Source organism: Myxine glutinosa, chromosome 9 (assembly GCF_964187855.1).
Source record: "Myxine glutinosa chromosome 9, kmMyxGlut1.1, whole genome shotgun sequence".
In the NCBI taxonomy this organism is placed as follows: domain Eukaryota; kingdom Metazoa; phylum Chordata; class Myxini; order Myxiniformes; family Myxinidae; genus Myxine; species Myxine glutinosa.
Window position 1 is genome coordinate 7,804,916 of NC_136269.1, and position 25,422 is coordinate 7,830,337.

Genomic DNA, 25,422 nt, shown 5'->3' on the forward strand with positions numbered 1-25,422 from the left:
AATCCCCCATTCCCTAGTCCCATTGCATGTAAATAACAATCAGTAGAGCCGACCTTCCCCTTATTCCCCCATTAAATGTCGTGCCCAGGTCCACCGCACCACACGTAGACAACTTTCGGACATCTTCCTAGTTATTCTTAATCTATGTCAGTTAAGGCCTCGTTTCCATTAATTATGACTCTTCGTTGCACCAGAATGTGATTATATGGCATCAGTAGTGAGTTTAGGACCTTTCCCATACCTCCTCCCATCTTCTTCCCCAAACAACAACAACTACAACAACAATTACAACAACAACAGAGGAGATGGCGGCGGAGCGGGGGAGGATGCGTCCTCACACCGGCTCGATTAGCTCCAGACCATGCGCTCCACGGGGTTACCACGAAGGGGCTCCTTGTCAGCTCCTCGTCAAGGGCGGAGCCTGGAAAACCCCCCCGCACGAACCCAATGAGAAGCAACGTGCCGATTCCACGAGGCGGAGCTAACGAGCCGAGGGCGTGTCACTCCCCGCCGGATATACGCGGCCCCGCGCCGGATGTGACGTCAGATGCGCCTCAGCCTGGAGAGAGAAGTCGCCACCCCTCGAGCGCTGCAATACCTCCACCGCATCTCTTAAACTGGACCGTACGTGATCCTGCCCTGAGCCCAGGTGCACCTGGAGCGATCGCTACCCGCTTTCGTTGCAATCAAACCCCGTGTGAGTGAGCCTTGTCCCGTTTATTTGTCGTCTGTTGGGGTTAATATAAGTGTGTTTAAGTGCCCACCTTCCTATGTTTCCCTCTTGTCCCTGTAATCTAAACCTTCCGCATTATTGTAATAACAACCTTTGAGAACCGTATCCCTGGTGTCGTGTCGTATTAATTCCAGCCGTGTGTCTTCTTTTTCCTTCATTGGTCTAGCATAGCGCGATTCGTCAACGTTCGGGCACAATCGGGTAACTTGTGCAGACGTGGTCATACCATAAAACCGCTCGGTAAATAACATCCAAGCCACGTCTGTAACAATATATATATATATATATATATAGTAAAGTCCACAATTTGAATTGAATGCCCAGAGTTAAAGCTCGCTTTGGTTATCCGTGATTCTCTCCTGGTGTTAACCAAGGGGAATCACACGACAATACAAACTCCATACCCATCCCATCACCAACAAACCTTTCGTCCTCCTCATCCTTCCCTTTCTTGTCACTCTTCTGTAATCTCTCACACTATCAACTGCTCTCCCTACCTCCCCCTCTCATCCTTCATCTGATCCTTCATCTGACCCTACCCCTCCCCTCCCCTCCGCTGCACCCGATGCTCCCCCTCTCTTCTTCAACAACAACGTGCAGATCCAACTTTGTGCGAGAAGTAGCATAAGTTACGTGGCCACAGCCTTAGATGCTGTAAATGGAGGCCAAAGTGACCAATACAGCCATTTTTGTCAAACAGGACAACAAATAGGTCTCAGATTGAAAAGGCCAGACCTTTTTGAGTGCAACACAACTAACCTTTTCAGATATTTTTCCAGTCCATGAAATAATTTCAATTGACAGATGAACCTAAACTTTCCCCATCACTGGGGACAGGTATTTTTGCTAGTTCTCAATAAACGTATTTGTGTTCAGGAGTCGGCCGCCACTTCCGCACTGCTTTAGCAAAAATAAGTGGGAAGATTCTCGGAAGATTCTCGGCAAAATAAGTGGGAAGATTCCCTTGGAAGATTCTCGGTGTTAATCTTTCATAAATTAATCGTTTGTTTGCCCCTCAGGCCTTGTAGCCTGAGGCTTCCCCCATCGAAGTTTGTTCACTTAAGTTCCTTCCTTCGCCGTTTTTGCTTGGTTCTTAGATTTTTCCCTTCTCCCCCGAACATCTACTCTTTGTCTAACGTTTTCAAACCCCCCACCCCAAAAAAAACAACAACAACAACATTTATTTCAATTTCTCCACGTGTGCTGTTGTCGAATTATGTGCTTCTGTCCACGTGTGCTGTGTCGCCCCACACCCATTATCTCCTTGCCTTCCACCTTTTGCCCTGTTCACATGACTCGTGGTTGTCCCTCTCGGCTCTCTCCCCGTATTTTTGTGAATGGTATTTTTACTTTTTGTGAATGAGATTATTTGTGAATTTTGCAGGTGAATTTTTCATTTGTGAATTTTGCATTGGTGAAATTATTTTTTGAATGGTAATATACTTCTTGGTATTTTTGTGAATATAAGATTGTTCTTTACGGTTCTGTATAAATACGTTTAAACTTTCCCCTGCAGTGTTTTATTCAGTGGTATATTACAACACGCTGTTTTTCTTCCGATTGAAAAGGCTCTTTTCAATTTCCTCTTCAATTCATTCTACTTAAAAAAAAATAAATTCAATCTCTTATAATTCTTCCTCACGACATGCTCCAAATTCACATTCATTCCACCCCTCCTCCATCGTTCTTAAACGGATCGTTAACTTGAAAATCACAATGAACCCAATTAATCATCCACTTTCTAAACTCCCCCTTTGCCCCTCCCCTCCAAATCTCCCCCCCTTACCACTCCCCTCGTAAACTCCCCCCTCCCCTTCAAATCTCCCCCCCGACCATCCCTCTCCAATTCTCCCCCCTCCCCCTCCTCCTCACAGCTGCCTCCTCCCCACTTTGTCTCCATCCTATCTCATACCTCCACCTCCCCCAACCTTCTACTTTCCTCTGCTCCCCCTCAAACAACTCCTCACTGTGCCTCATCCCATCACCAACAAACCTTTCGTCCTCCTCATCCTTCCCTTTCTTGTAACTCTTCTGTAATCTCTCACACTATCAACTGCTCTCCCTACCTCCCCCTCTCATCCTTCATCTGATCCTTCATCTGATCCTTCATCTGACCCTACCCCTCCCCTCCCCTCCGCTGCACCCGATGCTCCCCCTCTCTTCTCATTAACGGTATGGACCTCAAACATCCGGGGCCTTCGCTCAAACCTGATTGATCTCTCCCATACAGGTTGCTTCTGACAAACCAGACGTAATCTGCTTAACAGAAACTTTCCTCCTTCAAGATGTCTCCGATTCCTTAATATCTCTTCCTGGTTACTCCCTCCTCCGGTATGATAGACCTGAGCCTCGTACTGGTGGTCGGGTTGCTATCTTTATCAAAAACCTCTTCCTCACTCTCCTGGCACTGCCCTATCTCCACCCCACCCCCAAGAGTACCTCTGGCTACAGCTTCCTCTCCGCTCCCACCTTTTGTTCATATTTGTTCTGTACCGTCCTCCAAACAGTAATGACTCCATTTACATTTTGCTGTCTGACAACATGGACCAACTTCTATCAACTCATCCAAACTCTCTCTCTTCCTCATATGTGGCGACTTAAACTGTCATCATGCCAGCTGGCTGGGTGTGGGTTCCTCTCTCACCAGCCATGGCACCTCGGCAAAGGACTTCTGTAACTCATTGGGACTGACACAATCTGTCAATTTCCCGACCCGGATCTCAGTCAATGGAGTATCTTCTCTTCTGGACTTGGTTATGACTAACTTCCCTGCAAATGTCTGCTGCTCTTCTTCTGCTCCAATCGGTTCTTCTAATCATGTGCTTGTTAAAGTGGACATCTCTCTGGCCATTCTCAGAGAGCCTCCTCAGCACCGACGAGTCTGGCATTTCACTCAGGCTGACTGGCATGGTCTGCAAGCAGGCATCAATCATCTGGACTGGTCTCCCATCTCTACTGCCTCTGACATCAATTCCTCCTGTGAATTCTTCCAAAGCAAACTGCTCTCTCTGATGCACAGATTTATCCCATCTCGTCTTCAGTTGCCTTACCCTTCCTCCCGTCCATGGTACACTGAATCTTGTGGTGAGGCAGTTGCCCTGAAACAACTTGCCTTTGCCTGTTGGAAGGCAAATCCAACTGAAGGCAATCTCAGTTCCTTCCACCAAGCTCGGAACAAGTGTGTGTCTACCCTCAGGAGTGCCAGGAAGAACTATCTCTCCACACTCAAGAATGAACTCTCAAACCTGTCTCCTTCCTCCAAATCCTGGTGGCGTCTGGTCAAATCCGTTTCTGGTGTTTGTTCCCCCTCCATCGCCTCCCTTACCTCAAATGGCGACACAGTTGACACCGCACGTGACAAGGCCGAATGCCTCAACTCTGTGTTTGCCTCAAAATCTTGTGTCCCAAACCCATCTATCTTCATACCTAACGTACACAGTCGTACCCAGCTGCTCCTGGACCTCCTGACAAGTCTCTCCTGACAAGGTGGAGAAGTTTCTGTCAAACCTCGACGCTGATTCTGCAACTGGACCAGACGGCATCAGCCCACGGGTCCTAAAATCCTGCTCTGCCGCTCTATCTCACCCTCTCTCTGTTCTTTTCACCCTCTCTTTTGCTCAAGGTATCTGCCAGCATCTTGGAAATCAGCAAACATTACCGCTTTACACAAAAAAGGTGCAAAAACAGATCCTTGCAACTACAGACCAATCAGACTGCTCCCAATTTATCAGCAAAGTCATGGAATCCATCATTGCTTCGGATATCAAATCCTTCCTCTTCTCCATTGGCTTGATCTCCGATCATCAATTTGGATTCAGACCAGGTCATTCTACTCTGGACATGTTGCTTTTGATGTCTCAACAATGGATGGAGGTCCTCAATGCCAAACAGGAAATCAGAGCCGTCTCCCTTGACATATCACGTGCCTTCAATACGGTCTAGCACCCAGCTCTACTCACCAAACTCTCCTCCTATGGTATCCATGGAAATCTCCACGCATGGCTTGCGGACTTTCTCTCTGGTCGTAGTCAACGAATGGCCCTGAATGGATTTCTCTCATCTCCACTTCCTGTTCTGCCTGGAGTTCCCCAAGCTAGTGTTCTGGGCCCTGTGCTATTTCTGGTCTTCATCAATGATATCTCCGACTCTCTGGAAAATCCTCTCTATCTCTTTGCTGATGAATCCACTCTCTGCCGCTCCATGCCTCATCCCTCAGATCGGCAGTCTGCAGCCTCCTCATTCTCTGCAGACCTGGACAAAATCACAGACTGGTCAAACAAGTGGAACATGTCTTTCAATCCTGACAAATCTCACACTCTTACTTTGTCTCTCCGAAAAGACCGACTGGAAAACCCTCCCATCTACTTTCTCAACAATCCTCTCCAAGAAGTTCTGTCGCTCAAGCTTTTGGGTCTCACTATCTGCCATGATCATTTTTGGGAAAACCACATTTCCAAGCTGGCCGCCAAAGCCAGTCGCCGACTGGGCATCACCCGTCGTGCGAAGTCCTTCCTTGGCATACCTGAGCTCCTCACCACATACAAGGCTTTCATCCGCAGCTCAATGGAATACTGTTCCCCCCTCTGGGCCGGTGCTCCTGCCTCACACCTAGCTCGGCTTCACGCTGTTGAAACCAAAGCTTTCAGAATCATTGGAATCTCCTGCGATGAAGCTAACTCCGAGGGCCTTTCACTCACTCGCCGCAGGCAGGTTGGTGGTCTTTCTGTCTTCTACCGACTCCTCTCCGGCCTTGCTCCCCCAGCTCTCTCTGTGCTGTCCCCCAAATATTCCTACAGGTTGCACAAGATCTGCCAGCAACCCTCTTATGGTTAAACTGCCAAAATCTAGGCTCTCTGCATACCTTCACTCTTTCATTCCTCTTTTCTCCCACCTCTGGAACAAACTCCCCCACTCCCTTCAATCCCACTCCTCCATCCAGGTCTTTAAAACAGCTGTGCACCACTATCTCTTATCTTCCCCCCAGCCAAAACCTTGATCTTTTCTACCCCCGCTAATTCACCCCAGATACACTTTTTTGAAATTCCAACTTCTTTCCTTGAAGTTCTTGCAGTGTCCATATGTGCTATACCTCTCCCACCTCCCCCCAAGCCCTCTCCCTCCCACATTTCTCTCGATGTCCCTGCTCTCAAATGTTGTGTTTGTGCCTTCCCTCTCTCCCCAACTTGTCTACCGCTCCCCTTATTTTGTGTTTTATGTATCGGTTTGACTTTTTGTGTGATTAATGTTAGCTCTTTCATGAGCCTCGATCTTGTATACAAAAAAGAAAAGGAAAAAAAAGTACAACATAATTTACAATATAAGGATTACTCAGCCTCCAATTACTGTAGCAAGGCCAAATAACCTGAATGCACTTGTTGATGAAGCTGGGAATTGTTGAGCGGATTAATAAGAATAAAAAGCATCACCATTGTGTAACTGGATCAAATATCTAAAGCTCATGACCAAAACAAGCAATGTTAATTGGTAACCCAGCACCAGCATAAGCGTGCTCAAAAATCCAGCCAGTAAAATATGAGTTAAAGCTTCAAAAAGCAAAGCACAGTAAAAAAATAAAAATAAAAATGGGTTATGAAATGTCAAGCATGCATTGCAAGATAAGAGGAAATTACAATTTATTTACAGTGTTTTTAAACTGATGAGTGTATATTGTCACATGTTGCCTGTCATTGCATGGATATAAAACCGATGCGTGTTGTCAGGTGAAGGCGAAGCTGCACCCCTCCAAGGTGAACTGCAGTGAAGCCAGGCCCAATTGGCATTCTCAATGCTCAGGGGGTATGGGGATAATTACAAGTGGCTTAATTAACCAAGCAATGTGGAGGTGAAACCAGCAAACAGAGGATACACCATGTGATGCATGGTCACCAAATTAAACTGATTTATTAAAATTTAAAATGTTACCAAATCAAACTTGTCAATACCTAAAAAGTGAGTGAAACCCCCAAAGCAAAGCTGAACTTCATCTTGCATAAACACAGTGCCCAACATTACAGGATGGGTGAGCAGGTTCGGAGGTCTTCATGTGCAGAATGCATGCAGAAGCAGAACAATCCCAGAATGAGAAGATTAACACAGGAATGGAGAAGGGAGCGATAGAACTCCATCGATGGTGCAGGCAGAGATGTGTCCGATTAAATTTGAAAGACAAATGAAGACGAGTGTCGGTCTGCATTTGCAGCTGAGATAAACAATTGGTTTTATCGACGTGGAGTTGAAGATAGGACGCTCAGGGAAGTGGGAAATGAAGTGCGGCTGATTATTCCAAGCGTCAACTCTTCAACAGGGCACAAAATGACTGATGATGGCGTCACACTCAAAACGTCAGGCACACTTTCTTCTCCATGACAGTGAATATACTCTTCCTCAACAACTGCCATGGAATAGTCACATCCAGAAGTCAGTTGGTTTGAGCAACTGCAAAGGGCAAGACGAACAACGAAGGAAGTGAAAGCCAGGTTTGGGAGCAAAAGACTTTCCAAGGTGGCAGCGCCCTCACAAACATGTATGTACTGGGTTCAGTGGAACCTAAATTCAGGTGGAACGTCAGAAAAGTGGAAGACATGGTCCCATCTCACATTGTGAAGCCATCAGTGGCGGCAGTGCTTTCCAGATGATTTCCAGATTTCCCAGATGCACCTCCACAGTATTTCGTGAGCAGGTAGACCAGCACAGGCAACAGCAGCTCAGACAGGTGAGCAGAACCCTACTCTCGCTCCTTCCACCTCTTCCCGTTTACTTGACAGGTTACACATCCTGGTCTACTTTGAGAGATGTATTTACCGACCCTTTGTAATTTTGACGTTAAATTAGGCAGATATTCTAACCGGAAAGCCCTGCATCACAAATATGGAACACAGAAACAGAGCACTAACAAAATTAAATTACAAAACTGTTTCTGCTGGTTCTCAACAGCAACAAATAGCAACAGCGGCAATAACTAAATGAATGAATCAACATTTTCCAAACATTCTTGTCTCTGCAAAAATCATCACTGAGTCTGGCAAAGGAAATCCAGCAAAGTCATATAGACAGAGGAAGGACTAATATCATCGGATCACTGCAAGATTTGGATGCCTTCGGGATCCTGATTACACACTACCAAATTCAAACCAATAACTAACCGGAACGTTCCAGCCGGTGCGTCACAATGGACAGCAAAGCGTATATAGGACGGTGATGCTGAAACTGGCAGCAATGAGTTTGAGATGCTGTGGGGAGGGGGTAACCACAGCACAAGCGGCATGCGGCACTACCTGGGAGCAGAGGGAAGAAAAGCCAGCAGGAATTCCAAGACAAAAAGGGAAAGCTGGAAAATTAGAAGTCTTGAAGTTAGATGATTGTCGTAAAGAAAGAACAGCCACTGAGTCATTGTAATAATAAAGAAATAAGAAAGAGTTGGAGACAAAATAAGCTGATATACACAATGATTAACCCACTTATGGAAATTAAAGAATAATTGTTGATGACATTCTGAACAAAGAGGCAACCAACTGTTCAAATAGTCCCTGGGCCACTTCCAGATATGTTCACTTTTGTTGCACCCCCCCCCCCCCGAACCCCCCCAACTCCCCCACTACCAAGGTTTGACGATTAATTAATTATTGTTCCTGAGCTATTTAGGAGTGGGAATCCACTTGTTGTCAATCCCAAAACCTGCAAGGGAAAAATGCCAACAGCACTTTATGTTAGGTGGGTAGGGGTAGATAAGCGTAAATTTTCACACTCTTTAAAATGGAGGGTATGGGTGTTATAGAGTCTATAGTACTTATTGGTATACATTAATCATGACATATCATACATCACTGGAAAGAGGAATGAAATACCTATCCTATGGTATAACCTTGGAATAAATCGGACAATAATTGAGGTGAATATGACAATTTGGGTATCTTGTCCGTAAATATGCGTAGCCGTTAAAAGCGAACATTTTGACGAAAGCATATCTTACAATCAATCAGGAACCACTATAAACCACCAATGGTCAACTCGATCTATTACATTAGAAGCCTTAGGGTGCCATATGAATAAAACAGAATAAATACATTGAAAATATACCGATGAATGTACACTTTCAACCGTTTTTACATTGCTACCAATAAATCTGTGAATACGGTTCGCGTCGATTGCCACTTGGGGGTGGGGTTGCTTTTCAGGCTGCCTTCTTAATTTGAATTCATTGACCACTACGTGATATGTATCACATGAAAGCATACTGAATTACCTATCCAATGGTGTATTAATGATCACTTTCAGATAAATGTTCACCTCTACAAGGGACTTCACATCACGATTGGTATCAATACCTCATGCTGCGTCAGCGGACATTTGTGTTTGGGATTGCTTTTCAGACTCAACTTCAATTTGACTGCCCTGAACAATAATTGTTGCATGTCAATAACATCATTGTCAATGTTGTGATGCAGCACTTAAATATTTGCTTTTATTTTCTGTTTTTCAGGCTAAAAAATTCCCCACTCATGGCTGGCGGACTTCCTCTCTAGTCGTAGTCAACGTGTGGCCCTGAATGGGTTTCTCTCATCTCCTCTTCCTGTTCAGGCTGGAGTTCCACAAGGCAGTGTTCTGGGCCCTGTGCTTTTTCTGGTCTTCATCAATGATCTCTCTGACTCTCTTGAAAATCCTCTGTATCTCTTTGCTGATGACTCTACTCTCTGTCGCTCCATTCTTCATCCCTCAGATCGGCAGTCTGCAGCCTCCTCACTCTCTGCAGACCTGGACAAAATCACAGACTGGGCAAACAAGTGGAACATGTCTTTCAATCCTGACAAATCTCACACTCTTACCATGTCTCTCCGAAAAGACCGACTGGACAACCATCCCATCCACTTTCTGAATAATCCTCTCCAAGAAGTTCTGTCACTCAAGCATTTGGGTCTCACTATCTGCCATGATCTTTCTTGGGAAAACCACATTTCAAATCTGGCCTCCAAAGCCAGTCGCCGACTGGGCATCCCCCGTCGTGCGAAGTCCTTCCTTGGCACACCTGAGCTCCTCACCACATACAAGGCTTTCATCCGCAGCTCAATGGAATACTGCTCTCCCCTCTGGGCTGGTGCTCCTGCCTCACACCTAGCTCGTCTTCACGCTGTTGAAACCAAAGCATTCAGAATCATTGGAATCTCCCGCGATGAAGCTAACTCCAAGGGCCTCTCACTCACTCACCGCAGGCAGGTTGGTGGTCTTTCCGTCTTCTACCGACTCCTCTCTGGCCTTGCCCCCCCAGCTCTCTCTGGGCTCTGTCCCGCAAATATTCCTACAGGTCGCACAAGATCTGCCTGCAACCCTCTTATGGTCAAACTGCCAAAATCAAGACTCTCTGCTCACCTTCACTCCTTCATTCCTCTTTTCTCCTGCCTCTGGAACAAACTCCCTCACTCTCTTCAATCCCACTCCACCCTCCAGGTCTTTAAAACAGCTGTTCACCACCATCTCTTATCTTCCCCCATCCAAAACCTTGATCTTTTCTACCCCCGCTAATTTCACCCCAATTCCACTTTTTTGAAATACCAACTTCTGTCCTGGAAGTCCTTGGTGTCCTTGTGTTTTATACTTCTCCCTCCCACCCCCCCCCCCTTCCCATGCCTCCTCCCCCCAAGCCCTCTCCCTTCCACATATCTCCATGCTCTCAAATGTTGTGTTTGTGTGCTTCCCCTTCTCTCCCCATCTTGTTTTCCCCGTCTCTCTCCCCGTCTCTCTCTCCCCATCTCTCAAATGTTTCCCCATCTTGTTTTCCGCTCCCTCTTTTTATATATTTTGTTTGTCTGGTTGATTTGTTTGTGAAGTAAATGTTGGTTCTTTCACGAGCCTCGATTCAGTATACAAAAAAAAAGAAAAAAAAGTGGTTTTTAATCTCGATTCAAGGGCTACAAAAGTACCACGCCTTGACATTGCCTGGGACCGATGTCTTTGCCACGTGAGAGAATCGACTGGTATTCTGACACCATTCACAACGCACAGTTGGACAAAGCTGAGAGAATCGGGGGAATCACGCAAGGATGGTGTCTATGACAAACTGAAGGATCATTGGGGTGAAGGTCCAACTGGCGGCTATCATCGGCAATGCTACCAGGCATATACAAACAAAACTATGATTAGTAGACTTCTATCAAAACCAACACCAGGGGCATCCATGCAGCCACCAACAAGTGTACCACCAATCACTGGATTGAGGTTGAACCGTTCATCGCACACACCTACACGACCAGACACATGTATCATCTGTCAGCAAGTAGTCAAACGATCAGGATCGCGACAGGAGAAAGTATCCCAATGCTTAACAGACAGGGGCAGTGATCAACTTCTTGCTGCGGCAGAACGCAAAGGAGATAAAAGAGTGCTACTTGATATTAGAGCAGATGACCTTATTGCTAAAGAAATCAAGTATCATAAGATATGCTACAGCTCGTATACACAAGAAAGACAGAAGATAGATGTTAACCCTTCCCCAGAAGGTAAAGGCGACGACAGGGCGTTTAAGCTGCTCGCTAACCACGTATCACAAAGTATCGTTGATGAATTGGATGTCGTCAAAATGACAGATCTATGGGATATGTACATCACAATGCTTGATGAGTGCAGCATTGACGCTCCAGAGTACCACACTGAAAAGTTAAAGAGCAAACTTGTCACACATTTTGGTGACAGAATCACCTTCTGGAAACCACAGAGAAGGACTGAAACTGAGTTTGTTTACTCCAAGTCTGTGTCCACCGGTCAGGCCGTGGAAGCTGGAGCTGCTGCTGCTGGTATAGAAGTAGCAACTATGCCTGTAGTTGGTCACGACGATGATGCAGTGAAGGAAGTCTACATATGTGCTCAAGTTATTCGAACAGAGCTATATTGGCAGTCCGCAACACGATGCCATGGCCTCCGTAGGCTGAAGACTTAGCAGAGCACAACGTGAATGTCCCCGATCTTCTCGACAATTTTCTGGGATGGGTACTTGATGGCGATTCAGAGGATGGCGTTGTATCCACAGAAAGATGCAAGCTTTCAGAGAAAAGCAACAGACATGTCCTGTCTATTTCCCAAGATCTCATGCACTGTATATCAGGTGGTCGTATCAAAACACCAAAACACATAGTGTTACCACTGACGGTGAAACACTTGACACGAACCACCCAGCTGGTAACATTCCTGAACCAGTTCGGACATGCACTGTCAAATAGCCAAATACAAGAAGTTGAAACAGCAATGGCAGAGATGCACATCGAGCAGGTTGTACAGGGCGCCATATACACTCCTCCGAATATACAGCCAAATAGTCCAATGATGATGTGCTGGGACAACAACGACCTCAATGAGGAAAAGCTCAGCGGTTCTGGAACCACACATTGCACCAATGGCATAGTCATTCAGAACTATGTCCAGCCCATTGCAACTGGACCTGCGGTCCGTCAGAAACGAAAAAGGAAGAGAGCATTCACCCCTCAGCCTTGCAATATTCTGCAATACAATGCTGGAAGTCGACGTGGACCATGTACAATCTCTATCACAGAACAGGATCTAATGTGTCTTGAAACACCAGATTGTATAGACGACGCGAACAAGAAGGACATGGCCTGGTGTCTTCTAAGGAGCTGGAAAGATGACAACACTCAGGACATTCCACAGAGGGTTCCAGGTTGGACAGGATTCAACGCCGTAGTTTGCACCAACATCCCAAGTCCCAGCATGGATGGCTACAGCTCGGTAATTGATGCCTCTCCGACAGAACTGTCTACAGTTTACACACTCAAGAAATCGGTGGATATGGGAAGGAAACTTGGCCAAGAAGAGCTCATACTAGTTATGGACCTCGCCATGTATGCAAAAGCTCAGGAAATAGTCTGGAAGCAGCAAGAGGAATTCTCTCATGTCGTCCTCAGAATGGGAGGCTTTCATATGTCCATGACTTTCCTGGCTGTGCTTGGAAAGAGATTCGGAGACGCAGGTCTCTCAGATCATCTCGTAGAAGCTGACATTGTAGCTGCTGGCTCTATCCCAGGTGTGATGGAAGGCAGACATTACAACAGGGCCATGAGAGCACACAAGATTGTGATGGAAGGAATGCAGCGCCTGCGATTGTTGTCCTTCAAAGAGTGGATGATTTCAACTGGGAAAGAAGGGGATCTGATGACAAGGGAGGAATTTGATAGGGTTTGCTCACACCTCAGTGCAGATAACGTCACTGCACTGATAACCTCATCAAGGTGCAAGCGCCTCCTCGAGTTGTTTGGCAAATTCTGTGAAACTGACCGTGGACCTTTGGCAACGTTATGGGATTCATACATCGACCTCGTGTGTGTGCTTCTACGCTTCACAAGAGCTACTAGAGGGGGAAACTGGGACTTGCATCTTGCTTCAATCCGCCAGATGCTGCCATGGATGTTTGCATATGACAGGACGAACTATGCACGTTACCTATCTGCATACTGGTGCGAGATGGTCACACTGCCCGAGTCCCACCCAGAGAGTAACCGGTTGCTCCAAGGAGGATTCTTTGCTGTCCAGCGCAGTCATGGCAGTGCATTTGCTCAAGTAGCCATAGATCAAACCATCGAGCAAACTATGAACAGAGGTTCCAAAACGAGTGGAGGGATAGTTGGTATCAGTCTTAACCGAGGTGCTGTGCAACGATGGATTCTAACCGTCCATGACAGAGCGATGATTCTGCAGTTGTGCAAGGGAATGGCAGGCTTGACTGATGCTGGAGGTCACATACGAAAAGATTCCTGTGCTCCACACATTCTGAAGGATGAACGTGATGTGCGCAAGGTGATCGAGACAATCGACAGCTGGGTGAATCCGTTCTCTACAAGGGATACATCTGAGCCTCTTATCAACATTGCGTCCGGAGTTACAGCAACTGAGGAAATATCAGTCGACCTATTGACTGCTGCACAACATGGACACCATGCCTTCACCAACTTTGTGAAGAACCGCATTCAATCCAATGAAGTCGATTTCTTTGGTCCATTACCAACCACATTCAATCCAATGAAGTCGATTTCTTTGGTCCATTACCAAAAGCTTCCCTCAAGTCATTTGGTAACCTGGTGAAGTCGAAGACAACCAAGTTGGCCTCCACAGACATAGTCATCAAAGCTGATCGAGGACTGTTTGCCAAAATTGTCATCATTACTCAACATCTGCAAATGAACATGTAAGATGTCTTCAAGTACCCACTGGGTCCATTGCCATGGACCATTGCCACTGGCAACTCGGATGGTGCTCCCGCTAAAGCATCAAAGGCCACTCTGCTACATCTCTTTGAAGGGCAGATCGATCCAGTTGAAGATGTTCCAGTGTCAGCTGTACTTATCCTTGACGGAATGGAAATGCTGCACTCGCTGAAGACCGTTCCCAAGACTTTCAGCGATTTAGCTAAATATGCCTTCCAGCTCGTAAAAACATACTCACAATCGAGACAGGATAGACTTCGTCATGGATCAGTACCCTGAGGTTTCGATCAAAAATCCAGAGCATATCAAGCGAGCGACAGGGGGAAGTCTTCAAGTGAAAATCCAGGGAGGTAACCAGAAGTGCCCCACACAGTGGAAGAAGTTCCTGAGCAATGGCAGTAACAAAATGAATATGGCCCACTTTCTGGCCAAGGAATGGCAACAACCACCTTACGTTGCCCTGTATGCAGGCCTTGGTCCGCTGTATGTGACACATGGCGTGGAATGTCACCAACTTGTTATTACCGAGAATGTCATCACTTCCATCCGTATTGATCCGTTATGCACAAAACAGGAAGAAGCCAATACACGGATACTGCTCCATGCCAGCCATGCAGCACCTCAAGGGCATGACTGCATCATTATCAGGTCGCCAGACACAGACGTAGCTGTGTTAGCATGTGCCTTCAGTCACAGCATAGGAGTGAGACTTCTGTTCTGCACAGGAACCAAACAGCGACTGACATACATCAATGCCACAGCTATAGGCACCTCACTTGGCATAGATGTATGCCAAGCACTTCCTGGGATGCATGCATTCACTGGATGCGACAGCACGAGTGCTTTTGTCGGAAAAGGGAAGAAGCAGGCGTTCCAATTGGTGAAGTCTGATCGAGACATGTGCAATGTCATGAAAGCGATTGGGACGTCATTCGACATAAGCAAAGAACAGCTTGATGGGTGTGAACGCTTCGTATGCGCACTGCATGGATACATGGACACTGACATCAACTCTGTCAGGTACAAACTGTTCTGCAGTAAGAATGCACAAACATGTCATCTGCCACCAACGAAGGATGCCCTCAAACACAATGTTGAGCGAGTAAACTATCAGACAAGCATCTGGAAGAGTTCGCTCCAATGTGATGCAGCAGCAGCAACACCAAGTCCAAATGGCCATGGGTGGGATGTGGCCGACAACAAGATCACCATCCACTGGACAGACCAACAACCAGCCCCAAAAGCAATCCTGCAACTCATCAGCTGCAAGTGCAAGAAGGACCAATGCGTGGTGTTACGTGCTCCTCCCAGACCCCCTGGTCACGGTGTACCTCCGAGCCCCGAGAGGAGTCACGGCAAAAAAATGTGTTATTCTGTATTTCAAAGATCAATGGAGAAGCCACCCCAATTGTTACTCACAAACAAATATTGTATTAAGATCACACAAGAATAACAAAAAAAACAACAAAAAAACACCTTTAGAGGCCATTTTTTCCCCACAAAGCGGGGGTTGGCCTTTTTCGGGGACCGTGGTTGTTGTTGTTTGTTGTTGTTGTTGGTCCCCTTTTTGAAGCAATGTTTTACGGCTGGATGCCCTTCCTGCCGCCAACCCTGTTTGTCGCCTTTTACGACAAGCAGGGAATTACCAGTGAACTGGTACTCAAATTGCCGACCTCGGAAGGATGACAGGCTGAGTCAACCCCCCTGGCGTTAATTCAGTGATCGGCCGGGATTCAAACCCAGGATCCGAGGATCCTAAGCTGGCACCCTAGCCGCTAAGCCAACACACAAGAATAACAGTACAACAATAATAGCAATCAAAAGTACAATCAATATATATCCTATGATGGTACCATCAGTTTCATAACATATAACTCACTGTGCTCCAAGTGAGTGAACCAAGAACATTCTCAATGTCTCTATTCCCCGGCTTCAAACCGAAGTTGATTCGCTCCAGCGATCGTCAGATCAATGTCCAATCGAGACCCGAATCCTGTTGGGTTGGCAGTTACAATCCTGCTGCCACAGCTGTGCAAAGGCGCCCTCAAGGCGACTGGGAAATCCAAAGGCGCCCTCCAGGCGACGGGGAAAATCACACCCTCAGGTATAGACGTTTCACAGCTCAGTCGCCGACACGACGACTTTCCACTCAAAAGCCATGTCCACACACACACACACCCCACATTGACGTCTGAATGCGGTGAAAATGGTCGAAACGAGACGAAACCGTGAGCGAAGCGCAAGTCCTGCCCGAGTCAAAATGGCCGACGGCCCGGTCTCGTGGCGCAACGGCACGACGATGATTCTTGCCTGAATCGATCGCAAAACCTGACACGCAGGTTAATCTGTCACAGCGATAACCACTCTGTTGCAGGAATCCCTTTCCTGGGAAACCCGAAAGTTCGCTAGTGACTGTTGTTCGCCAACGTTCGCTCCAGACCGCAAATAGCTCGGCTCCTTCTTGTCCGACTCGCTCGCTCCGCCCTCTTTTCTCTTCTTCCTCTTCGTCGCCGTCCGGTTCCTGTTTCATTTAAAACATTAACTTTTAACTTTTGAAAATAGAAATATCTATTCCCTTTAAATGACAACAATAATAATACATGGAATCAGACATGTTTACAGTGGATGACAACCACCACAACGGAAGTGACGAATCCGTAACAGTGGGCCCCAGATGCTTTTGTCGGAAGAACGCCATGCCATGCACCGATGTGTGTGGATGTAAGGAGTGTACAAACAGTCCAAACACAGAGCACAATGACTTGGGTTCGAGTGATGACTCCAGCGGCAGCGGAGATGAAGACTAACTGGTCGTACCAGTGGAAGGCTATCAGGGATAACGGAATCATCAGATGGGGAATACTAGGAGGGGGAGAGTGTAGTTTGAATGGTGTGGATGAAGGCAGGATGGTTATTGCATGACAGATGCATAATTGTATAATTTCTAGGAGTGTTTAAGGTTTGGAATGACGAGGTGGGAGGAGGTGTAAGAAATTGATGCCATTGTGTAGTGTGGTATACGGAGGGGGGGGGGGGGCGAGTAGGAGGTGGGGGAGGGGGGGTTATTGTACATAGTAAATTTTGTAGTTCCGTTCTGAAAAAAGTAGTAATGTGATCAGCGGGACGGGTCCGATGTTTCTGGGGCAGTTTCTGGTGTTGGGAGTCGGATCGGATGGGACTGATTCTCGACAGTATGTGCTTTGTATTTGATTGTTAATCCAAATGTTTAAAGAATCTTGGATCGGTTAATGTTCTACAAGTTAATGATGAAACTCAATAAAAGAAATATTCACATATAATCTGAATATGCTGATGTTCGTGAAATATACGGTTGTGATGTGAAGTTCTTTGTGGAGGTGAATGTTTATCTGAAAGTGATAATTGCCGGTAATATCATTGGGTAAGGAATAAGTTTCCAAAATGACATACAACATATAGTCGGCAGTGAAGTCCAATTGATAATGAAATTATATAGAACACCATGCCTAAGTGTATTGGCTGTTTGTCGTCATAGTTTTATGAATGTCCGATAAGAAATTGAAAGTTACGTATAGATGTGAAGTTCTTGATGTTGAATAAGCATACCACACAGTTATCATTAATATAACATTTATGTGTAATTCAATATTGTTTTTAGTAACGACATACAGCAGTTATTATTCAGTCATGTCACACTGAAGTTAAGCCGGGAAAGCATCCTAAAACACAAAATGTCCGCTAACGCAGCATGAGATATTGATGCCAATCGTGATGTGAAGTCCCTTGTAGAGGTGAACATTTATCTGAAAGTGATCATTAACACACCATTTGATAGGTAATTCAGTATGCTCTCATGTGATACATATCACGTAGTGGTCAATGAATTCAAATTAAGAAGGCAGCCTGAAAAGCAACCCCACCCCCAAGTGGCAATCAACGCGAACCGTATTCACAGATTTCTTGGTAGCAATGTAAAAACGGTCGAAAGTGTACATTCATCGGTATATTTTCAATGTATTTATTCTGTTTTATTCATATGGCACCCTAAGGCTTCTAATGTAATAGATCTAGTTGACCTTTGGTGGTTTATAGTGGTTCCTGATTGATTGTAAGATATGCTTTAGTCGAAATGTTCGCTTTTAACGGCTACGCATATTTACGGACAAGATACCCTGGGCTAGCGGCTACGGTGCCAGCTTAGGATCCGAGGATCCTGGGTTCGAATCCCGGTCGATCGCTGAATTAACGCCAGGGGGGTTGACTCAGCCTGTCATCCTTCCGAGGTCGGCAAATTGAGTACCAGTTCACTGGTAATTCCCTGTTTGTCGTAAAAAGGCGACAAAAAGGGTTGGCGGCAGGAAGGGCATCCGGCCGTAAAACATTGCTTCAAAAAGGGGACCCCAAAAAAAAAACAACAACCACGGTCCCCGAAAAAGGCCAACCCCCGCTTGCGGGGAAAAATGGCCTCTGAAGGTGGTTTTTTTATATCCAAATTGTCATATTCACCTCAATTATTGTCTGATTTATTCCAAGGATATACCATAGGATAGGTATTTCATTCCTCTTTCCAGTGGTGTATGATATGTCATGATTAATGTATACCAAGAAGCACTATAGACTCTATAACCCCCATACCCCCCATTTTGAAGTGTGTGAAAATTTACGCTTATCCACCCCTACCCACCTAACAAAGTGCTGTTGACATTTTTCCCTTGCAGGCTTTGGGATTGACAACAAGTGGATTCCCCCTCCTAAATAGCTCAGGAACAATTAATCAATCGTCAAACCTTGGTAGCAGGTGGGGGGGGGGGGGGGGGGGGGGGTGCAGCAAACTCCATAAAAAGACCTTTCTGGAATGGGATCATTGGCTAAAAAACTAGAACGGCACTCAGTAGAGAGCATACCTCCGCCTGGTTGGCCATATCACTTAATGGTGAAGAATCGCTTAAAAAAATTATACTAGCCGGATCCGGATCTTCACCAAAATTGAATCGATTCTTCCTCGTCACACACACAACCTCTCCAACAAGTTTCGTCTAAATCCATCCATAACTTTTTGAGATATCCCACTATGTATCGTTTTTGGCCCTATCTCCCAATGGTGAAAAATCACTTTAAAAATTCAATAATTCTCATATCCGAATCCATATTCAGATTTTCACCAAAGTCGAATCGAATTGTCCTTGTCAGACACCCAAACGGTCCACCAAGTTTCGTCCAAATCCGTCCACAACCTTTTGAGTTATTTTGTTCACAAACAAATGGACAGACAAACAGACAGGGGTGAAAACAACCTCCATCCACCTTTGGTGGCGGAGGTAATGAATGGATTGTGCAAAAATGCGATTAATCGAAGCCGTGAATGAAATAGAACATTTAAATGAAGGAAAGGAAAAAAATTACGAAAAAAATAAAGAAAAAGCACAAAAGCAGAATCAGGAAAGTGAATGACAAATGTCGATGTACTTCATTCAAAAATGGTACAACTTACAGGTGGGCTCAGGTTTTTGGATGTGAGGAGCGTTGTTTTCATGTGTGCGTGGCTGGGCCAATAGCTCCGTGGCACCACCAGCAATGCACTGAAAGAGGAAAACGAGAGATGAAAAAGAATTTAAAGGGGAAACTTTCTTTGTAATGAATTAACATTCGGCAGAACAAGCCAATAAACTAATGTGTGATTCCCAGGTAATAAAGCATGTCATTTCCTTAAAACCCCAACCATCGTTTAAACTCGTCAACGACATGTCCGATTTGAACCGAGATGCACTTAGAGGCTCATGACGTCGCAGTTGGGATCAAAGACAAAAGTATACAAACGAGACCCCTAAATTCAACCACACAGAGCTAATTTGGCAACGTACCAACCTCAACAATAACCATTCTATAGGATGATACAATGGGATATGATTCACATTGATAACACCGATGTGGACAGACGACGCATAATACGTGCCATGTACACATGCCCTGGTGTTGGGCTAGCGGCCAGGGTGTCAGCTTAGGATCCTAGGATCCTGGGTTCGAAACCCGGTCGATCGCTGAATTAACGCCAGGGGGGTTGACAAAGCCTGTCATCCTGCCGAGGTCGGCTAATTGAGTACCAGTTCACTGGTAATTCCCTGTTTGTCGTTAAAGGCGGCAAAAAGGGTTGGCGTCAGGAAGGGCATCCGGCCGTAAAACATTGCTTCAAAAAGGGGACCGAAAAACAACAACTACCACGGTTCCCGAAAAAGGCCAACCCCCGCTTGCGGGGGAAAATGGCCTCTAAAGGTGGTACACAAGCACAATCGTCTTCGTGCCGTTCTTACAGCCCACTACCTGCTCATTGCCCCGTCTAATCTCCCGAAAAACTCCTTTGACATTTCATCACCAATGATGGAAATAAGCTTTAATAAATCACTGCAGAACAAAGTCCTTAATGTAAAATTAGTAAGGCTGGAGGTGGTAACGGTCATGAAAATCAAAGGACTACTTTTTTCTTTTCTTTTTGTATACTGAATCGAGGCTCGTGAAAGAGCTAACATTTATTTCACAAACAAATCAACCAGACAAACAAAATATATAAAAAGAGGGAGCGGAAGACAAGATGGGGAGAGAAGGGGAAGCACACAAACACAACATTTGAGAGCAGGGAGATGTGTGGGAGGGAGAGGGCTTGGGGGGAGGAGGCGTGGGAAGGGGGGGGGGGTGGGAGAAGTATAAAACACAAGGACACCAAGGACTTCCAGGACAGAAGTTGGTATTTCAAAAAAGTGGATTTGGGGTGAAATTAGCAGGGGTAGAGAAGATCAAGGTTTTGGATGGGGGAAGATAAGAGATGGTGGTGAACAGCTGTTTTAAAGACCTGGAGGGTGGAGTGGGATTGAAGAGAGTGAGGGAGGTTGTTCCAGAGGCAGGAGAAAAGAGGAATGAAGGAGTGAAGGTGAGCAGAGAGTCTTGATTTTGGCAGTTTAACCAGAAGAGGGTTGCAGGCAGATCTTGTGCGACCTGTAGGAATATTTGGGGGACAGAGCCCAGAGAGAGCTGGGGGGGCAAGGCCAGAGAGGAGTCGGTAGAAGACGGAAAGACCACCAACCTGCCTGCGGTGAGCGAGTGAAAGGCCCTTGAAGTTAGCTTCATCGCAGGAGATTCCAATGATTCTGAACGCTTTGATTTCAACAGCATGAAGACGAGCTCGGTTTAATATCGTTTAATATCGTGACTACTATCGTTTAATGTCATTATTTCTCCTTAAATTCTCCATAATATTGTCAAAAACGAAATTGAAGTGTGTGGGAAGGAGCGCTAACCCCCCTTGTGTATTCATGTTATATTTCATACATAATGTCATGTCTTTGTGAATGGGTATACGCGGATAAGATGTAAGGGAAAGGAAGTGGCCATGCGCACACGGATGTGTTCTCCCCTCCCCCCCCCCCCCCCCCAACTCCCGTTTATTATTCCACGAGGTTAAACATTGACCCGGGGATAAACTCAAACCTGAAGGTGATATTTACCCTCATCCGAGGAGAGGATCAGTTTGTTTGTGTTTCTGGGCCTGTACAGAACATGAGTATGCCTATTAATCAAGCACTATTGAAATGTGAGTACATCTATTAATTACGTACCATTGGAACCGAGTATACATACTCCAATTATGTACTAGTGCAATGTGAGCACGTCCATTAATGATATACTATGAGCTGAAGTACCTGGCATTAGGGTTAGGGGAGGCAGGTCGAGGTGGGGAGGGAAGGTGAGGTGAGAGAAAGGGAATGGAAGAGGATTGGGAGAGGAGGAGGAGTGAGGGGAGAGGGGGGAGAGGGGGGGAACGATATACGACATATACATCTTTTGGGGGGGGGGGGGCTTTGAAAGGCCCCTCCGTTTTGGGGGGAGGGGGGAAATATGAATGACTGAATGAATGAATGATCGTTTTAAGGCCATTTTCCCCGCTGGAGCAGGGCTAGCCTTGCGGGCCCCATGACAATCATGGTTCCCTGTTTGAGGCAATGTTTTCATGGCCAGATGCCCTTCCTGACAACAACCCTTAGTCGCTTCTTACGATGCGCAGGGATACGGTGTACCTATCCTAAATCGGGGTACACACCAGGATTATTCATCCCAGCAAGCTGGTACTCAATTTGCCGACCTCGGAAGGATGACAGGCTGAGTCAACCCCCCTGGCGTTAATTCAGCGATCAACCAGGATCCCAAGCCTGCGCCCTAACCGCAAAGCCAACACCAGGCTCAGGGGGAAGGGAAGGAGGAAAGATTTACCCATGCGAACAGTGCTTTAACCTCAGAGTGTTGCCCAAGTAAAAGAGGAAATTGTAATACCCTCTGCCACCATCACCAGGTGGCGCTACACCGTACACATTTACAACTATAATTTACGCCCCTCCCCTGGCAGCCCACACTGGCGCATGAGGCCGCGGCCGCATAGCCGATGTTACCCCCCCCCCCCCCCACCCCACACACAAAGTTGTAGTTGTATTTGTACCCCGCCCAAGTAAAGTACATAAGCGTTTATAGCTGGAGTACCCGGCGTTACTCGAGTGAAAAAGAAACATTAACATATTTGAAATTAGGGCAAATATAATGGAAAAGCAATTGCATCCATATCAGAATCCAACACAAATGTCAAATCATCATTTTACCTTTTTGTTGAATATATGCTGGTGATGTGCCGTTCATCACATTTGAGTCAAGTATGATGACGTTGAAGAAGAAGAAGAAGAAGAAGCCATACAACCAACTTCGACCGCTTCCGGAATTGTTTTATTATTTGTGTTCAAATGTCTGGTGATTGTTTAGTATTTATTTTTGCGAATTTTTACTTGTATATAACTGTCATTAATCAAAAAGGCATAGGCGAAAATCGAGCGATTTTGAAAAAAATCCCCAAAAACGTTTTTTTTCTTTTCTTTTTTTTCCCCCCAAAATAAAAATTCCCGGTTTTTTCCTAAAACACTCCCAGGCACTCACAATGAACCTCTGAAAGTTTGACGAAGATCCGTTCAGCCATCTCTGAGAAAAATGGCGACACACAGACACAGACAGACCAACAACTCTTAGACTAGGCTAAATTTCTGATTTTTTTTTGGCAGAGGCATTTCTGAGTAAAAGTTGGTATCCGGGCGTTTTAGGTGGATATGAGGGTGCTGATCACGAAAAAAACGGATACCAAGCTGAAATGTGCATATTTAGGGCCTAAATCAGCAAAAAACAAAATGGCCGCCAAAAAAGTTTATGCGATATTTGTTTTTTTTCTTCAGAAAAGTGGAATGTCGTAGTAATACTTGGTATCCATGCTTATTAGCTGTATATGAGGGTGCTGATCACGATAAAAAATAATACCAAGCTGAATATTACATATTTAGGGCTTAAATCAGCCAAAAAACAAAATGGCCGTCAAAAAAAGTATACGCGATATTGACATTTCTAATTTTCTTTTAAAAATAGGAATGTCATAGTAGCACTTGGTATCTATGCTTATTAGCTGGTGAGCGTGCTGACCACGAAAAGATAGGATACCAAGCTGAATTGCAGGCTTTCAATGGAAGATGTTTCATACACCATATTGGCTTTTATTGCCGTTTTACCTTGATTGGCATTACATTGCTTTCAGATCACTGTCAACTGTATTTTCTAGTTAAGGTTGTTATCATGTCTAGTTAAGGACGGTTTATTTACCGGGACAGTGACATGCAACCTCTCTTTCTTTTATTTTCAGACTAAATCAAGATGGATCCTGTTGCTACTCTGAAACGACCATCATCGATTGACTTCGCCTTATGCATTTTATGCCAAACAGATGGGGATTTGCGATCTGCCAGCAATCAAGGTCTAGCCACACTCGCTAAGGCTTACGAAACCAGAAAGAAATTACGCGACCCAAAAAACCGCAATATAATTGAGCGTCTGGATCTGGCGTTGGGTTCGAATACCACCTCAATCGTATGGCACAAAAACTGTTATGTCCAATTCACCGATAAAAATAAACTTCTTCGCCTAGAAAGACTGGAAGATCATCATCAGGACCGAGAAAATGTACCAACATGCAGCTCAGTTGTTGGGTCTACCCAAGGTCGTGTCATACGTCGGAGCTCTGTCAAGCCAGTTGACTGGACGCTGTGCATGTTTTGTCAGGATCGTACGTCAAAACAACGATTAAGTTCAGTTATGACATTCAATGTCAGCAAAGATATTTTAGAGGCATCTAAATTACATCACAAGCTATGCTTCAGTTTGGCAGGCGTTAGTGACCTCATCGCAGCGGAAGGTAAATATCACCTTCCTTGCTTAAGTTCGTTCAAAAGAAGTACATCCAAAGTCAAAGAAGATTTTCACACCAGTCAAGACTTACCTTTGATATGGCTTTCTTCAGAACTTATGTATGCAGCCCAAAAGGGTCATGTGCTGAGGCTAAGTGACGTCTGGGATCGGTATGTAAATCTTTCAGAGGAAGCTAACACAGTTATTCCGAAGTCCTTTGTAAGTCGTCGGACAACATTCAGGGAAAAACTGCAATCTCGAGTAGGTGATACCATCCTCTTTGTTCGACCTGATGGTGGGACATCTCAGAGAGAAACGTTGTTGGTACCATCTAAGTATACCGGCAATGCTGTATCTGGACTGACGGATGAAGCAGACGAACAACTAACAATGCCTAGGTTCGGGCCTGAAGAGGACATCTTCCTGTCGCTGGTGCATGTTGCCCTAAAACTTCGAGGAGATTTGCTTGATAAGCCTGGCCACGTGGGATTTGAAGTGAGCATCGGAAACGCACTAAGTTGCGTACCAGAGACTGTCTACATGTTCCTCAAGCTCTTATATGGTGGTCCGTGTCAGCTTGAAATAGAACCATGCGTTGCCAAAGAAGATGATACGAAACTAGAACAACAAGTCCTCAGCAGTGCTCAGGACATGGTATATGGAGTGAGCGGAGGCAGTAAACTGACGCCGAAACATATAGGGCTCGGCAGCACCCTGCACCAAACTACACGATCTAAGGAGTTGGTGGAAATGTTCCATAAGGCAGGACACACCCTCAGTTACCATCAAGTGTTGCAGTTGGACACAACCTTAGCCAAGTCCACAATTAAGTCTATGAATCCAAACACCGGTGCCGTCATACCACCTAATCTAGTTCCTGACCGCTTTCTGTTCTACACTGCTGACAATATCGACATACTGGATGACACATTGGACGGAAAAGAAACCTTCCATGCCACTCAGCTGGCAGCGTGGCAGAGAGGACCATCCGCAGACGTGAAGTGGGACAGCATGGTTCTTTCTAAAGACCGAATGCTGCATGTCCCAGAGGTCATGGACACCTTAAATGCTGCAACTATGCCTGCCGTCAGGGCCGAACCATCTTTCAGTGGCCAAGTGGAAAAAACTTGGTATCATCAACCGTCCAAGGACACTGATTGTGCAGCAAGGGCCCAATCGGTGGATTTAGTGTTCAATTTCATGCGACTCAACTCAACAACGGAAACCAGTTGGACAGTATTCAATGAGTCC

General features: G+C 45.7%; 1 protein-coding gene across 4 annotated transcripts in view; it reads right to left on the reverse strand.

Moving 5' to 3' along the window:
• Positions 1-25,422, reverse strand: part of BAZ1A (bromodomain adjacent to zinc finger domain 1A) — a 233,782-nt gene that overhangs the window by 152,205 nt on the left and 56,155 nt on the right. For 2 of the 4 annotated variants that reach the window (XM_078784086.1, XM_078784084.1), the window contains exons 7-8: positions 19,406-19,493; positions 7,876-8,007 (exon numbers count right to left, since the gene is read on the reverse strand). In XM_078784086.1, coding sequence (XP_078640212.1) covers positions 7,876-8,007; positions 19,406-19,493 — 220 coding nt within the window. The remainder of the gene's footprint in view (positions 1-7,875; positions 8,008-19,405; positions 19,494-25,422) is intronic. The other 2 variants (XM_078784087.1, XM_078784085.1) reach the window with 1 other exon arrangement.